The sequence below is a fragment of the Botryllus schlosseri genome, chromosome 2 (genome assembly GCF_051294905.1).
Source record: "Botryllus schlosseri isolate E-star chromosome 2, Bs_hap1, whole genome shotgun sequence".
Taxonomy (NCBI): Eukaryota; Metazoa; Chordata; class Ascidiacea; order Stolidobranchia; family Styelidae; genus Botryllus; species Botryllus schlosseri.
In genome coordinates this window covers 11,897,284-11,914,759 of record NC_137237.1, presented here as the reverse complement: position 1 = coordinate 11,914,759, position 17,476 = coordinate 11,897,284, and the positions used below count along the sequence as shown (strand labels likewise).

The 17,476-nt window shown below is 40.8% G+C and overlaps 1 protein-coding gene across 1 annotated transcript; it reads right to left on the bottom strand.

The window, feature by feature from the left end:
• Nucleotides 1-388: 388 nt before the first annotated feature.
• LOC145433558 (uncharacterized) lies at nucleotides 389-7,998 on the bottom strand. The gene is made up of 4 exons (XM_080310688.1): nucleotides 7,010-7,998; nucleotides 6,802-6,948; nucleotides 6,312-6,524; nucleotides 389-1,049 (listed from the first exon to the last, which is right to left on the bottom strand). Exons 1-4 carry the CDS (start codon nucleotides 7,883-7,885, stop codon nucleotides 870-872), a joined length of 1,416 nt encoding a protein of 471 aa, XP_080166814.1. The 5' UTR covers nucleotides 7,886-7,998; the 3' UTR covers nucleotides 389-869.
• Nucleotides 7,999-17,476: the final 9,478 nt, after the last annotated feature.

Genomic DNA, 17,476 nt, shown 5'->3' with positions numbered 1-17,476 from the left:
GTTGACATCTCGGACAAAAGGCCTTCGTCGCGTCACTTGCTGCCAAGTATTTCAAAACTTGATTAATTTTTCTTTCTACATCTATCTGCGGGGGGTCTCGTCAACAGCCGTTGGCATTACAACCGGAGTGATTGGATTTAGCTCCTTTGTGGCGATCGTGCGGACCGACGTAATCCCCTATGAGTGGCAAGACACAGACGATCGTGGCTTAAAGCGTGTGCGGTCTCCTCCATGCTATTCAAGAAACAGTGGGATTAGGAATCGGCACTTTTCAATCCGATATTATCCGCTTCGCGCGATATCCTTTTATGGATCGTCAGTTGACACTTGGCTGACGACGATACTTTGCTGGAAATTGAATGGTTGGCCGATTTTTAACACGCGAACGTAATTATAGATAATATGTTTATTTCTTCAATAAAAAAATGGCGAATGGTACCAGCGAATCGCAAACTTCGGAATTGAAATGATATTCGGATGCTTTTTGATAACACAAAAATAGACATTATATCTTCAAACACTCACCATGTTTTAGGTGTTACGATGCGATTAGGGTTGCATTTTAAACAAATCGTGTATGAAGTAGGCCTACTCATCAAACAAAAGTCTTTCACAAAACCGTGTAAATATGTCATATTGGCTTAATTATTTTCAAAAGACCATGTGGCATGCACTACATATACTAAAATATAGCGATGGCTTTGGCCGCTTGAGTCTGTTTTCCTGCAGTATATTATAAATTAGACGCTAATATAATGCAATACAAGGTCAATTCACAAACAATCACTTCTCCCCAATGCAGTTACTGTGAAGTGGATACAGGACAGTGGACACTGAGTAATGCCATACACGCTTCATTATGTAAAAGACTACGACGGGAAAGCGTTGACACCGTTGAATTGAGTTTGGTTTTTCGAAGCAGACTCCGGATGCAATTTGCGAATATGTTTCTTGAGATCGAAATTTCTGCAAAATCCTTTTCCGCATTGGCGACACGTGTGGGGCTTTTTGTCTTCGTGTGTGTGCATGTGAAATGTTAAGTTGTAGACCTGAAAAAGACGTTGTACAAGATATAATCTGCATAATCTGCCGATTACAAAAAAGGTTGTAGAATCGACGGACACGTTAAGATACACGAGGTATATTCAGGCTGAAGGCAGATTTGTCTTATCTACAACACATCGATAACACGCCTTGTTGTGCAAGTCAAATGGTCCGTGCAGTAGGTTACGGATTGTGTGTACTTGATTTATTATATTTACAACGTCGTTTACCGCTTTTTCTGTTAGAGAGGTTACATGTCTAAATACCCAGTCCCCATCCAGAACCACGAAATTGTCTATGATCACACGACTTCCGACACTCTATATGAGTGTAGTAGCTGGCCCGAAGCAGAATATTTCTAGTATATCATATTTTCGGACACGATTGCGAACAGAGCAAATCCGTCAAATTATTCCCATTACTCTTTGTGTAAGGTGATAAGAATCGCTATCCGTCGACTGCTTTGTTCTCATTTCCTAGTTCCATTTAATGTTTTCGCATATTCCTGGTAGGTGTGGAATTAGACTTGTGAAACCTGTCTCTTCAATAATAATGACGGGTCACGAAATTTAACTATTCAATCACGACTCTTACGCCAAAAAAGATTTAAGTCGTTTTTTGTCATCTCTGCGCACTTACGCTTATACACCATGAGAGATGCCAACAAGCGATTGCATCGCTTGATCTCGATTTGGAGATCTAGATATATTATTCATGAACGATTGAGCACTTGAGATCCTCATTACCCTGAGTCGTTCAGCTGCTAGGTGCTCCACAACCAAGGAAACGGCCCCAGTCGTACATCGCTGAGGTGAAAATTGTCCGCAGGTAGGGTTGCATTTAAAACAAAAATCAATTTAAAACAAACATGTTCAAGACATGGCCTTTGTTTAAATATGTTTTTTATTGTATTATTTTGGCCATGAGGTCACGAATCCTTAATTGTGACGGCACAGTGGATTGGCATTGACAATTCAAAATATACGGGAACGTTATATTGCTAATTCCACCTATTTACATTGTAAAGTGTACAGTGTACACGATACCTAACGACGACTCAGGCCACATATGATGATACAATGCTGAAGTACATGCTGACTTTTGAAACGTCATCAAATGTATCATCTGGAGCAGTGGTTCCCAACGTGGGCGATTTAGCGGTCTAGGGGGCCGAAAATGGGCAAAGGGGGCGATAGGGGGCGAAAATAGCGAAGGGGGCGATAAGGGGGCGATGCCGCGTTAAAATGGCTATATTGGAGTCAGGACGGAGAAATATCATTTTTTTAGTCAACCCACCAAAATTTGGTTGCAAAAGTGTAAAATTCGACATCGAGCCGAAAAGTTGACCTTTTTTTTCAGTCAACCCCCCGGTGATTCCAGTTTGTATGCCCATTTTTCGGTTCGCAAAGTTTGGGGGCGATGATCGGTGTTGAACTTGAAAAGGGGGCGATGAGTCGAAAAAGGTTGGGAACCACTGATCTGGAGCAATCAATTGCTATATTAATCCCATAAAATCTATAACTTCAGTCGCTGTGCCAACAGTTTCGACGAGGATTTGCAAGGGAATATATAATCTTACGCCTTAACGGAATTGACCAGACTGTACAACGCATTCGGCGTCTGCCTATCGCTACATTGATATTGAGCAGAGTGTAAGACGGGTTTCTATAGTTGCTACCGATATATTACCGCATAAGCAAGTTATACAGTAGCTAACAGGCAAACTTTTGTCACAAAGCATGTAGAATTATTGAAATTGGCAACGTGAATGCTCGTGTAGTGTTGATTTTTATATGCTGCCAGCGCCATGCATGGAGTGGTCCGAATTTCAAACGCAATAATTTCAACCGAATATGTTATAACGACGTGAAGAATTCTAATATATGAAAAAGACAGTCCAGAACCCATCAAGGTTCGTTTGTGAAAGTGAACCTCTAAATTTCTGAGGTTCACAATTCACATACAGAACACGAACGTGAACCTCACGTTGACATCATCCGTAGTTCCAGCCACTCCACATCGTATACGTCGACCATATACCGGGTGCAAATCGTACATAGACTCATAAAATACATGTTTTTTTCGAAATTATTCACACAATTATGCCATATTTATACAACGTTTGAAAAAAAAAACAATTTGTTTAAAAGGCATTTTTAAAAAACATGTTTAAACAAAGTGTTTTAAAACACCGTTTGTTTCAAATGCAACCCTATCCGCTGGTGCTGGCCGGAAGAAACCTTATTCTGGCATGATTTTGGAGAATTGAGGGGTGCGGAGATTGACGAATACGAAGGGCTGGATGACCTCCAAGACTATATATGCTGATGGCCATAACCCTATAGCAGGGGTGGGCAAACTGCGACCCTTGACTGCGGCTCTTTAATGATTGCACATGCGTTTCGCCATTTTGCCAGAGAGATTTAGCCTGATTATTAGGGGAAGTTTTTGTTGCAGTTAAATCCGTGGAAAGTTGCATTTATTTTTGACTTTAGTTGCAGTAAAAAGCTGCATTTATTTTTTCACAAAAGTTGCACTAAAAGACCACATTTTGCTCGGTTGACTAAAAAAAAGGTCAATTTTCCGGCTTAGCTCCCGAAATACCCGTAAGAGCGTTGCTTCAGTGCTGATTTACCGTATTTCACTCGAATTTGGCCGTATATTGCACCAAAATCAAAATTACTTTCATGAAAAATAGAAAAAGTTTCAAAATGTTGTAAAAAATAGCATGAAAAAAAATGGACGAAAGTTGCAAAAAGTTGCACTATAAGATTGAAAGATTGAATTGAATTGATTGAAAGATTGATTCAAACAGCTTAAAACAGCCTACTACATATCTTACGAGTATTTAGGAAGCTTCCGGAAGCTGTAAAAAAAAGTTGCAAAAGTTGCAAAAACTTGCCCTACTGATTATAAATTGATGCATTTTTATCTCGTATTAACAATGAACGTATTTTTCTTGTTGCGTTTTTCCTTATGGTGTGCGCAAGACTTGTAAAATTTAGGGGAAGGTATAGCACAACAGGGTTAGAGATTTCCAATTGAACTCTCGAATCGAGTTCACATAAACGATTCACCTGCAACAATGGGTGTCGGGTAATCGATCAATGATAAATGATTGTGTTCAACCATAAACTTGATAATTTATTACGCTAACGCAGGTCATCATCAGTTCCGGGCTAGCAATGGTGAATACGGCTCTGCCATAAATTCTGATCAGCACTTGAAGGAACTGCTATACGCACTGCTTAGACGTGATATCAGTCTGAGTTCAAACACCTTGCAGCTCATAGGTGGAGACTGGAGATGCACGGTATCGCCACACAGTAATAAACTTCATTCGAGAGCCTATGTTTCATTGTGACGTCATAAATACGCATTTTTGACTTTTTGTGTTGTGGCTCTTTTATAGCTAAGATATGTGCGGTTCGCGCATGAAGCAGGTCTGCTCACCCATGTCCTATATAGGGTCAATGCCCGAAACGTTATCCCTGAATTGAAATTTAAGTCAAATGTGGGCCATAAAAGTCTTGTTTCCGAATCAAAGTCAGCGACGACTCCCGAGCCATATCACTAAATATATTTTGCTACAAAATACGAGGATGGGACGGTGGTGGATTGTGACAAATGTGGTAGATAATGAGCTGTATATATGCGTCGTATGGACCATATGGATATTGTATTGTATATATATTGTCTTGTATGGGTTGGAATATCGTGGCCACATCGCCACACCGCATGCGTATATTTTGCCGTTAATTTTCTGACAACGAAGTGTAATATAGATAGGCTATTCACGGGGTTGTTTTTAGATTGAAAATCGATTTCTGGCTTCGGAGAATTTGACTTATTTCTACTGTGAGTTCGCGTTGTTCCGGAAAGTTGCAAGTCTATACAATCACAGAGTCTTTTCGACTTTGATATAGCGAACGTTACGAACTCTTGCAGTGTAAACTCATTTGGAATTGGTGACAGACGTAAGAATATCCTTATTTGCAAAAATATATTCGAGGTTCAGTGTATCCAAGTTCGGCGACGTTTGGATGATTTTGGAGACCCAGGGTTAATCGGCTGTTGAATATATGCAGTCGGAAGATTGCCGGCATGAAATTATAAAGTTTCTGATAACCTTTCAGGGCGTTACGAATCATCGGTGATTTCGACAATGTGAGAGTAGCATAAATTTATCATTCGCTTCGAAATAGATCAGGGGTCGCCAACTCAAAACGGATCGCGGGTCACTTTTCAAATTTTGTAGCGGCCGCGGGCAGCATGAATTCAATATCGATATAATGTACACAACCACGTTTTAAAACTCTACGTCAAAACAACGCTGTGCTGCCTGACATAGACGATGGGTATAGTGAGCACAAATAAGTAATATTTTATTGAAGGAATGAAATACAATAACGGATCACTGTAATCAATTTCATTTTAGTTTGAACGCTGAGCTGTGCACGATAGCTGGAAACGCTTTTGGGTGCTAGCGAGATAGCTAGCTGAAAGACCATCCCCACGTAAAGCTTGATCGTGTGGGGAAGCCCTAAGCAGTGGTTCTCAAACCTTTTTAGACATGCCCCCCGTCATACCACAAAATGCATACATAATGTTAGCAATCCCAACGGATAGTTTGATAGCGCGGAAGGTTATGAATGTTGATGAGATAATTCTATAATAGGAATTCCGGATTATACAGACACGGAGCAAAAATCATAGCTATGAATTTGAGGTAAATCGCGTTGACCGCTGCTCCGCGCTCCCTTCAGATGCTTTCCCGCCCCCCACAAGGGGGGCGGGCTCCCAATTTCAGAACCACTGCCCTAAGTCGTTTTCTAAGCGTTTCGGTATTGGTAGTGTTGGACAACTGCATGTCAATTTCAGCATTTCAAAATGTTTTCGTAGCTTTCTTCCGAAATCTGAAATCAAGTCGTGGGCCGTAAAACATGACATCGCGGGCCGCGTGTTGGTGACCCCTGAAATAGATCCTTGATGTAAGGCATTAGAGAAATAGTTCATGATGTAACAAACTGGCATCGGTAATCGCATAATTTCGGGAAAAATCTTTCTAACGGACGATTTTACTGGTGGACCCAAGATAAGTCGTGCAGGAAATCCTCCTAACCTTCATTGCATCCCGAAAGCTAATTTCTCGTTTCTTATAACATCAATATTGGTGCTTACAGTTTATTTAGAAATCACATGGACGAGCATTTAGTGACCAATCCCCACACCTTTCGCGCATATGGATATATCTTCGAATTACCTACCTGGTGAAAGGCCTTCTTGCACACGCTGCACTTGTACTGTTTCTCGGAGCTGTGGGTTAACCTGTGGTTCTTGTAATTTCCTTTCTGATGAAAACCCTTTCCGCATATATCACATTTATAGGGCCGTATGCCAGTGTGAATTCGCATATGAGTGTTTAATGTGGAGCTTCGGTTAAATGCTTTCCCACACACCTTGCAAACATGAGGTTTCTCCTGTCATGAAATAATAAAAAAACAAAATGGCGAACATATGAGGGCTAAGGTAAAACTGCTTATAATTGCGAGCTTGATACACGGGGCGACTCGGCGGATTCATTAAATGAATGCGATGTCAATAGCAGTGATTACAAGAAGAGGGCATTTTATAAGTAACACAGGAACGAAGCCATTGAACAATTTACTATTGCTTATCGTGGTCAGTACATCGCTACAAGCCTTGCCTCATTTATATATTCAAGATGTTCTACTGTCTGAAAACTCGATTATTTACCTGGGTATGAATGATTTTGTGTCGACAAAGGGTGCTTGCTTGACGAAAACCCTTGCCACAAACCTTGCACACAAACGGCCGAGCTCCCGTGTGAACAGGCATGTGTCTTGTCAAGTTGTACTGGGCTTTGAAAGTCTTTCCACACACCTATTCCAAGCGAATATTATTTTAATTGTGTTACCTAATCAATATAATCACACTCACTCACCTTGCAAGCGAACGATTCCAAGACGGAATTCGGTCTTCCCTGCTCCCTGATAATTTCCAAATTTGGCTTTGGCAATCCCCGATGAAGAACTTTATCATTTTTCAGCTGTACTACGCCGTGTGATGTATTCGTTGACGCTGCATTGCTAATTTGATTTAATGTAGAAGACGCATTGCTATCACAGGTCTGAATATGGTCGTGACGCGAAGCCGGTTTCACGGAATCACCGCCTAGTACAAAGTTCGAGGGCAAGGTTGATGGGATCGCAATGGATTCCTTCTGAAATTGAGCGTGTACGATTTTGGTTGGAGATAGAGGCCTTCGCTCATACTGGAATTTGGTGGCGTTTTCTAATTCTTGTCTTATGTTCAAATGGTTGGATATAGGTATTCCGCGGTGCATTTGATGCAACATCATGTCGATAGGATTCGTACCGTAAGCTACGCAACCGCAAGGTTCACTTATTCGAGTCTGGTTCTCGTAAGGATAACGCCGAAGGATATTTGTGGCCCAATGATTCGATACGTCCGCTAATTGCCGATAATATTGAGCCAAATTTGCGTTGCGGTACCCTGCGCTAAGATCGTGGTTTCTTCTCAACCAATTTGGATTATATCCTGATAGAATTGGTGAAAAATGAGTCTTCAGTAGCGACGAAGTGTTAACAAAGTGATCGGCGGTTACGAAATTCAATGGCAACGTTGGAGGGTAACCATGCGATAGCGGTCCACACATATTGTATTTATTGGTAATTGCAAACGGGTTGTAATAACTGTATGGGTATTGTACAAGTCCATCTCGCGGTGTTCCATGGCGCATTCCAACATCCAAAGGCATTGCGAATTTCTTCGTTGAATCTGTGCTCATAAATACCATTAATATATTATGTGCTATCTGTTAAAAAGCAATAAATTAATTATTTCTTGAAGTCGTCCATATATATCATAGTTTTCCAATTACGATCGTACCATAAACTCCTGACCATGTCACGATGAAATATTTGAAACTCCATAACCTTTCCATGAATGACTTATCTTATATTATCTCGTTTGCCAATGTCAAGCGCCCGGCATCGCGGCCACCGGTCGTCTCCCATTTGTGACGTGTACGAGAGTTTCGAATCATAAAAGAAGAGACAGAGCTTATCATAAATCGGTCACGTGAGAAAAAAAGCTTGGTCGCGTGCTGCTGGTCAACAAATCAACATATAGAGAGCAAAATAGAACTTAAACAACTTATCCAAGTCGGTCGGTTCTGTATGTAGCCTTCATCGCGAGTTGAAAACTGTAGGAATTTCATTTACGATCCGAAAATTCGTTTTGGGAAGTATCAGTATCAGTTTATTAATATAATTTCATAATTTCATGGCATCACTAGACCGCGATACAATGGCAAGGTGTCGAAACATTGGAGAAGTCTTTGAAATCAGACACCCACCCGGGCATAAGCAATGTGCATCGCACACTGGGTGAAAAGAAAGAACGAATAACATAAAACGACTAGTAATGAAAGTGAATGACGCACATGCCGACCATAAGTTACTTATTGCCAGCGCTTTCTAGTTATTCAATAGAACTGGAGAATCTGCTAAGCTTGAACACGTTCTCTAATGTTAGCACATCATCTTCAATTTCTCACTTCTACGGTGACCGTAACCCTTGCATATAGAAACATTATCCTTGTCCTGTACAGCATAGCCTAGTTGTAAATTTAATGTATAATTTTATCTGTAATAAGCCTAGGCTACTTATATCATTGTGAATGCTTTTAATTTAAGATAACTGTTTCAGACCTGCATAGCCAAGGATTCACGAATATAACTATTAGATTCATCTATCGATTATAGTGTATAAATAACTAGACTAGGCGATCTCCCGATCTACTGTGGAAATAACGAATGTGGAATCGACCTTTTATTTTTTGTGAATCCGATTCTGATTATTCACGGCGTCTTGTTTTCTATGTGTCCCAACAACACAATTTTAAAACTGTTGAAAACTTCTATTGCGCCTGCATTACAGATCAGAAGAAGCCTTTATGGCGCGCGACTAGTTTACATGTAGTTTACACATGGTGTTTCAATTATTGCAGAATTGTTGAACTACTTATGATAACTTTCTAGCGCCATCACATGGAAATTATCTGAGAAAATATAATTTGCAGAAAATATAAATTTGCAGAGAATATGTATTTTCATCATCATCATCATTGGTTTATTAGCAATTTTATCAGTTCAATACACCACAAAAATGCGATACAATGAATAGACAGGAAGATGTCGAAGCGACTTGGATTAGTCTATATGGAATCAAACACCCACATTGGCCTAAGCGATGTAAAGAGGAGGCATGCACACTGGACATGCTCGTCGACTGTCGGATGGCTGGCGGGATACTGTTCCACACATCAGGTCCGGCATATTTGATGGAGTGATGATCTTTTCGGTCGAACATATGATATTTGGACGACGTGGACGCGCGTGTGTTGTACTTGTGCGCTTTTGATTCCGAGGTAAAGAATTCATTGAAATATTAGGGGCTACGACCGCAGTGGAACTGATACATAAACTTGGCTATTTCTAGTTTCCGCATATCTTCTATGTTTAGGACGCCGAATCTCTTCAGCAGCGACTTGTTGGATGGGCAACCAGGCCCATCAGCATGATCTTCGATTAAAAATACCATGGGTTGCAACTTGCAACCGAATCGCAATGCTCCGTGTCACAAGGTTCCGAGTCTCTCACAAAGTCAATCTCACTTTTATAGTATTGACTCGAGTCAAGTCGAGTCAATTTCAATTCAACACCGAGTCAAGTCCGAGTCCAAGTCATTATGTTCACTGTTCAGTTTTCAGTTCAATCCGGTTCAACCCACTTTTTACAACTCTGTTCGAGTGATGTAGAATGGCTCGATTTCATAATATAGTTTATATTTTCCCCAGTGTTAACAGTTTCTGGCCCTTTATTCCAGTTATTAGGACTGATAGACGAAATACCAGTAATGTGGCAAATTTACTATTCTTCGAAGTTGCAATGAAAAGTCTGTCTTGGTCCTAGTCTCAAGTCATGCACGTGACAGCATTTAGTCGTCCGCTCCTGCAGAGCTGTCAAATTTGGTACTTTCCCATTTCACGGACTGCCTGGTGAGACCGCATAAAGTTCCATGTTTCGCCAATACGCAGCAAGAAAATAACGCAATGCGGAAATAATTGTCCACAAAAATTCAAACAGCAAATCGATTAACCACGAAGCAAGTCAATTACCACACCCCAATCCCCCTATAGCAGTGGTTCCCAACCTTTTCCCACCCACGTACCATTTCGAGGTTATATGCAGTGCTCGCGTACCACCCACATATGTTCCACCATTTATAACGTCATAATCGCGCAATTGACCTATGCGAGGTGTAAATAACATATTCTGTTAAACTAGGCGTTATCAGCCAGGATTGGTGGGATGCATGGCATTGTTTTTTCACCACCGAGTTTTGAATTGTGACGCAACAATGCTGTTAGGCTTTTTCTTTTTACTTCACTCTCGTTTTGTCAGACAGAATTGTTGCGTCACAATGTCAAAACTCGATCACAATCCAAAATTCGAGGCAGGTTTTAGGGGTTCCAGGACCAGGAGCAGTCGAATAAAATTTATATTTTCGTAATCAGTGCAGCAGCAGCTTTCCATTGATACCCGTTTTATCGAATTTAGCGCTCGGCAAGCCGGTCAAAAATGGCCGTAAAGTTGCCTTTGACCAAATGGAAAGTGTGACGTAGACCAATTTCACTGCGCCGTGAGATTTACTTGTGTCCACACGATATAGGACACTACGCTCGCAGCGCATCGAAAGTCATGCATGGGCGCAACAAGTGTCGGTTTCGTTTCTTCGACTTGATAGACATCAGAGATGAAAATCCTTGCTCGCAGTCCCACGTGGAAGTGAAAATTAGCAGCTGGGGAATAGCGTGAGAAGCTAGCGTCGAGTACGAAGAGGCCACGCTAAGCCAGAAGAATAATGGAGAACAATCCTAGTGTTTCATCTTTGGTGTCTGCTGATCCTGGATATCTATGAACTCCTCTTGCTCCCCAGTCCCGACAGGCAGGTCGGCTGGATCAACAGAGAATGGACCGGTCATGTAGGCACAACATGTCAAATTGGTGAGAAAAAAAGACGTATCTTACCACGGACGTACCATCCCACGACGACGATGGCTTCGGAAAACTCAAAATAAACCCCAACTGAACTAATAACTCTCTTCATTAAAAAAAAGAAATCTACTCGCGTACCACCTGGAACACCTTCGCGTAGGTACGCGTACCACAGGTTGGGGACCACTGATTTACATATACTGCTATATATTTCCAGTCAAAAGTTGGTTGCATGAAAAATCGAAAAAAACTTGCAAAATGTTTCATAAAAAATCGAAAAAGTTGCATGAAAAAAATGGACAAAAGTTGCAAAAGGTTGCACTGTAAGATTCCTTCGAAACAGCTTAAAACAGAATTCTACATAACTTCCAAGTATTTAGGAAGCTGCCGGAAGCTGTAATATAAATTGCAAAAGTTGCAAAAACCTGCCGTAGTAATTTCTTTATCGAAGTCGAGTATGTATAATAGGTGCGCACAGCCTATAGCCAATTACGGATTTTACGCAAAATCCAGCATAGGTCTATGTTGATTTTGATGGTGTTGAATACCGAGATGAGACACTAGGTTTCGAATGGTATATCTTGATGATGTCATCTAACACTGTGCCATCAAGTTTCAAGATTACCACTAACTGATTAGGTTGGTAATTTCGTACTCCAAGTTGAGTATGTGCACATTCTGTACAATCTGTACAGTGCGTGCAGCCTAGCGCGTGACGGATTTTTCGCAAAATCCGGTATCGGTCTATGTGGATTTTGATTGTGTTGCATATCCTGATGAGCGACTAGCTTTCGACTTGTATTTCTTGATGATGTCATCTAACACTGTAGAAAGTTTCAAGATTGCCACTAACTGATTAGGCTGGTAATTTAGTTATCAAAGTCGAGTACCTATAAGTGTGACATGCCATTTAACTACGGTAAATTGTCGCGATTGTTACGCTGCGATTGACCAAATCGACTAGATTCAGTCGAGCGTGACCTAACAATGGGAAAACGGGAGTTTCCGTTCTATAGTCACAATCAATCAATCAATCAATCAGGTTTATTAATATTTTCATCGTTTCAAAACATCACAAGACTGCGATACAATAAAAAGATAGGAAGTAGGGGTGGTGTGAACGTGAGGTTCACGTTCGCGTTCTGTGTGTGAACCTCGGAAATTTAGAGGTTCACGTTCACAAACGAACCTTGGTAGGTTCTGGACTGTGAACCATTTGCATATATTATAATTTCCGCCTCATTATAACATCTTTGGTTGAAATGTATTGCATTTCAACTACGGGCCACTCTATGCACGGCGCTGGCAGCATAACGAGAATCAACACTAAACGAGCATGCACCTTGACGATCTCAAAAATTTTACTTGTTTGTAACTAAAGTTTACTCGAAATATCCAACTTACCGTTTGTGAATATTTAGTGACTCTGCTGTGAGCTTGACCCGCAATCACGCAACATCAAGAGCGAAATACACTACATGTATGTAGTCAGCGAATGATGCTTGAGACAATCAATGAAATTGATGGCGTTTTCAGATGTAAAAAATCTATCAGGCATACGGGCCAATTATGTTTTCATATGTTTATTGTATCATAAAAACCAAATCCATTCGATTGGGGTGTTTGTCACTGCTGAATAACTTGTTTAAGGGGTGATATCGGTAGCAAGTACAGAAACCCGTTTTGCACTCTGCTCAATATCAACGTAGCAATGCTCAGACGCCGAATACATTGTCCGGTCTGGCCTAGACCGTAAGCTTATATTCCCTTGCAAGTCCTCGTCAAATTTGTTGGCAAATCGACGGAAGATATTGATTTTATGGGATTATTATATCATTTGATGGCCCAATTTGGCGACGTTTAAAACGTCAGTGCCCCTGCATTGCGGCATTATGTGGCGCGAATCGTCGCTAGGAATCGTGTACAATAATGTAGGCTGTCATTTCACTGAAATGTAGGGTTGGAATTAGCAGTGTGGCGTCATGTGACGTCATGGGGTTCACGTTAGTGTTCTAACAGAACCTTTCAAAAAGGTTCGCGTTCACACGAACCTGAACCTTTCAGAGGTTCACACCATCCCTAATAGGAAGGTGTCGAAGCAACTTGGAGTAGCCTTTAAGATCAGACTCCCACCTTAGCCTAGGCGAAGTAAATTAGAGGCATTCGATATTGCAAGCCATTGCATTAAGATGCAGCTAATCCATTACCAATGTTCCCTCTAATTTTTGACGTGTCTGCGCACACTCATCAACTCACTGCGCAGACCCTTGGACAACAGTGCGTAACGCCTAAAAAAAGATTATCACTTCGGATTCTTTGTGCGCAAATTAGATTTTCTGTGCGCAGAGACCGTGCCAGCAGCACTGCGCATTTGCACAGCTTAGAGGGAACATTGTCCATTACATAGCTCTTTGTTGAACATATTAAAGAGAAAATCATACTAGAAATAGCTTTATAGCATGGGGGGGGGCGAGCTCGACGGGGGCCCAAAATTATTTCGTGAATTAGCATAAATCATACAGTATTTTTTGAAAATTTATGCAATTTTTTCAAAATTTTTTCGCGCGGTGCGCGAATTCAAGTAGCCATTTATCTTTAATATTGAGTATTGGGCCATTACCGCGCCACGACCCACCAATACATACAATCAAGTTTTAGGCCATATAACATGCGACTACAAGAAGTGTGCCAGAACGATCGGCAGCGAGAAAACCTTGGCCGAAAAGGTCTATGCGCTTATGCTGACCAAAGACTTCGTTATATATACAAAATACATATAGGTTTAATCGTCCGTAGGCGCCTAATGACTGGCGCCGAATGTTTCTGTCTTTGCAATCTGAACCTCACAAGACAAATACCATCCCGCTGGGAAAAATTTTATGCCAGTGAAGAAATACCAATTTTAAATCGTGTGCGTCGCTTAGTTTAGAAGCCTACGTTTGGGCGATTCTATATTTTTTGATATAGCAGACTGGAAGTCACGAAATAGCATCATGTAACGAAGTCATATCAACGGGTCCGCCCGCCCGAGAGATGTTTAATTATTATTTACGGGCCCTCCCGTTTTCAAGACACTTCACTCAGCTCTACCGGTAAATCTAATTACGTGAGTAGAGAGGACAATAAATTGATAGCATAATATATATGCAATCGCCGATCTGATTGACCGATTTTATCATTAATTATCGAAAATTTTCGCGATTGGCGCTGGCTCACAATACAGTACAGATGATTTCGTGACAAACGCGAACAATGTGATGGGGGGGGGGGGTCGTTTTATCACCCTATGGGAGCCCAATACCCACGTTTTGGGGGACCTGACGAGGTGCTGTTTCGTGCCTGCCAACGGGTAGCCTATACGCCCGAAGATGTTTAATTATTATTGAGTGGTCCTATACACACCTCACTCAGCTCATCCGGCAAATCCGATTACGTGAGCAGAGAGAAGATGAAAATTGTTAACAATATCTATGCAATTCCCGATCATACTGACCGATTCAATCATGAATTCTAGATAATTTTCGCGCTTCGCGCGCTTAGGCGACAAAAGCTGATTCACTAAACAAACTAATAATGAATATGATAAATAGCGGTAAAAGAGTGTATCGCCGGAGGGGGTCTGGGGGCCGAATCCCCCCAGAAGTTCGGTCTATAACCCTATGGGGGCCCAAGACCAAAGTTTTTTTTTTGGGGGATGGGGGGGCTGACGAAGTGCTGTTACGGCCCTGACCACACTACATTCATTATGAGTATTTAGGAAGGTCCCGGAAGCTGTAAAAATTTGCAAAAACTTGCCTTAGTGCGTGGTGAACTGATCATAAATAATATATATATTCATAACATGCCACTGTCTTCGTCTTCTATCAAAATATCGATCACACATCATAATAATATGCTCGAGTGCTCTATTTATGGCTCACTTGCCTTTTTGTTGGTTGTTGCTTTGCTCGCTGCTGCTCGGTCGCATTCGCGGGCCATGGCGGGAAAGTGGAAAACAGACACCATATTATTAGAGGGTACACTAGGTTAACAACTCTTAGGTTGTAAAAGGTCGGTCGGTTTTCTTTCATTTCAAGCAAGTCGGTCAGGTTATTTCTCGCAGTTTATTTACTTATGGAATAATATTTATCATCGGTGATCGAGAAGGTATGGATCTAGTAAGCCTGTATGGAATCGGTGTCCTGTATGCTCTTTATAGTGCTCACACTATGTTTTATTTTTTTATTATTTTTATTAAATTACTTTAACTTGAAGAATCATCGGTGCTCACCTGTTATATCAAGCAAAACGTACCGAGATTCCAGTAGGTTAGTAAGCTTATACCGTGTGGCATTAGTGTGGTAGGCCTACGACCGTATATCTGCAGGTAAAGTATGTAGGCCTACATATTGAGTATCGATGTTTGTATAAAGTATATGGTAGTTATTGACTGTCTTTGATGTTAGCAATCAGAGATAAAATATACCGTTATCCTTCTAATTTTATACCCGTGATTACTGACTGGCGACTGCAACCTCTATAACAATCATATATTCCATCATATATTCCATATTCGAGATGGCTTCAAGCAAACAAACTAAGTTGGAATGCAGATAAGACCGAGATGCTCGTTTTAAATAATGCCAGTCATAATTTCACTGTGAACATCAATCATAAACAAATCTCAATATGTGACTCAGCAAAATATCTCGGCGTCACCATTGATTCCAAATTGTCTTGGAAGCAGCATATTGAATGCACAATATCAAAACTAGCTCGGTGTGTGGGAATAATGACCCGTCTCCAATCTTTGGTTTCCAGATCAGTACTACGAACCATCTACTTCTCTCTTTTCCACTCTCATCTGCAATATGGAATCGTAGTATGGGGAAATGCATGCACAACATTTTTGTGCAGAATTCGAACCCTGCAAAACCGTGCGATACGGCTGATCTCATCTGTACCTTTACGTACCAATTTATCGCCTTACTACCGTAAGCATCGAATTTTGCGAGTTGACGAACTATATCGCTTCGAAGTATCAAAAGTTGTTCACAAATATTTTTCCAATAGTCTGCCTCCTGTGTTTGATGACTTTTTCATACCTGCTAAACATGTCCATTTCCATTACACGAGATCCTCGTCTAAAGGAAACATCTACTTACCCCCACCCAATAGCAACCTAACTAAGAGATCAATCGACTACTCGGGACCTATCATCTGGAATGCATTACCACCACATGTCCGTGAATTGCCTTATAATAGATTCAAAAAAGCCCTACTTGATCACCTCTTGTCGTTACACTAACACTGTTGCCCTACCTCGCCCAGACATTGCTTCATTGATCATTTGCTACCATTGGTTAATTTTTTTTCTATTTTCCTTTCTTAGCTAAACATTTTTTACAGCCAAGACTGTTCAGAGTCAAGTGTACCTGTTTGATGCTGGTGTGATCAGACTAGATGACCTTCACGGTCTTATCGATCATTCCTATCTAATACCGAATACTGTGCACGCATATTTTCTGTACCACCATCACTGCCGTTTGTTATGTATTTTGGTTCGATGAAAATAAAGACTCTCTCTCTCTCACTCTCTCTGTAGATTTGCCATGTTTTGTCATTTGGCGAAAGCCAACAGGTATAAAACAAGAATCCAACATTCCTAGTACTAGTAGACTACCGTAGTATTCCATATGACATAGTAGTATGTGAATCTGGGGTAATCTTATCATGTTACTTGTTTACATTATCAGTTGAAGTTCAATCAGTTATTCATATGAATCCTTGAATGTTATCTCGGCCATTATTACAGCTATAGTCCTGTCAGGCATGATTTTTCCTGGGAACCCCCGCTTTCCGCAAAATGCTTACAGTGATTGTAACAGTGAAAATTTCATAAATGAAATTAATGAACAGCTAAGAGCCGAATGGAACGATATGTTTGGTATTGGTAGAGTGGTCTGTTGCGTGCAAAGAAATACCCGTTGATAGTAAATTCTATGATGATATGCGTAGGCTTGTGTGCTACAATCTGTATTTATCGGTTTTTATTTGCGGGTTTCCAGTGCCCGGAGCAGATTTTAATTTATATTTTCAAAATCAGTGCAAAAGTACCGTAGCTTTTGATTGAGACCTTTTCTATTACTGAAAGACAGTTATAAGATTACTGAAAGATGAAATGTTCATGTATCTATGATAATATAGGGTTACTGCTTACCGCTGTGCGACCTGTTATCGATTTATTCATGACGCGAGACTTTGCAAGACGCTATTGTACTCCATCAATGGTGATAACTGGATGACTCGCAATTGTATTTGATAAAATTGTCTCTCTCTCTGCATAG

Coding starts and splice junctions, on each gene's coding strand:
- LOC145433558 (XM_080310688.1), bottom strand. CDS start 7,885: ATGGTATTTATGAGCACAGATTCAACGAAGAAATTCGCAATGCCTTTG. Junction 6,525..6,801: donor ACAAAATCATTCATACCCAG/GTAAATAATCGA, acceptor ATTTCATGACAG/GAGAAACCTCATGTTTGCAA. Junction 1,050..6,311: donor GCAAGAAGGCCTTTCACCAG/GTAGGTAATTCG, acceptor CGTCTTTTTCAG/GTCTACAACTTAACATTTCA.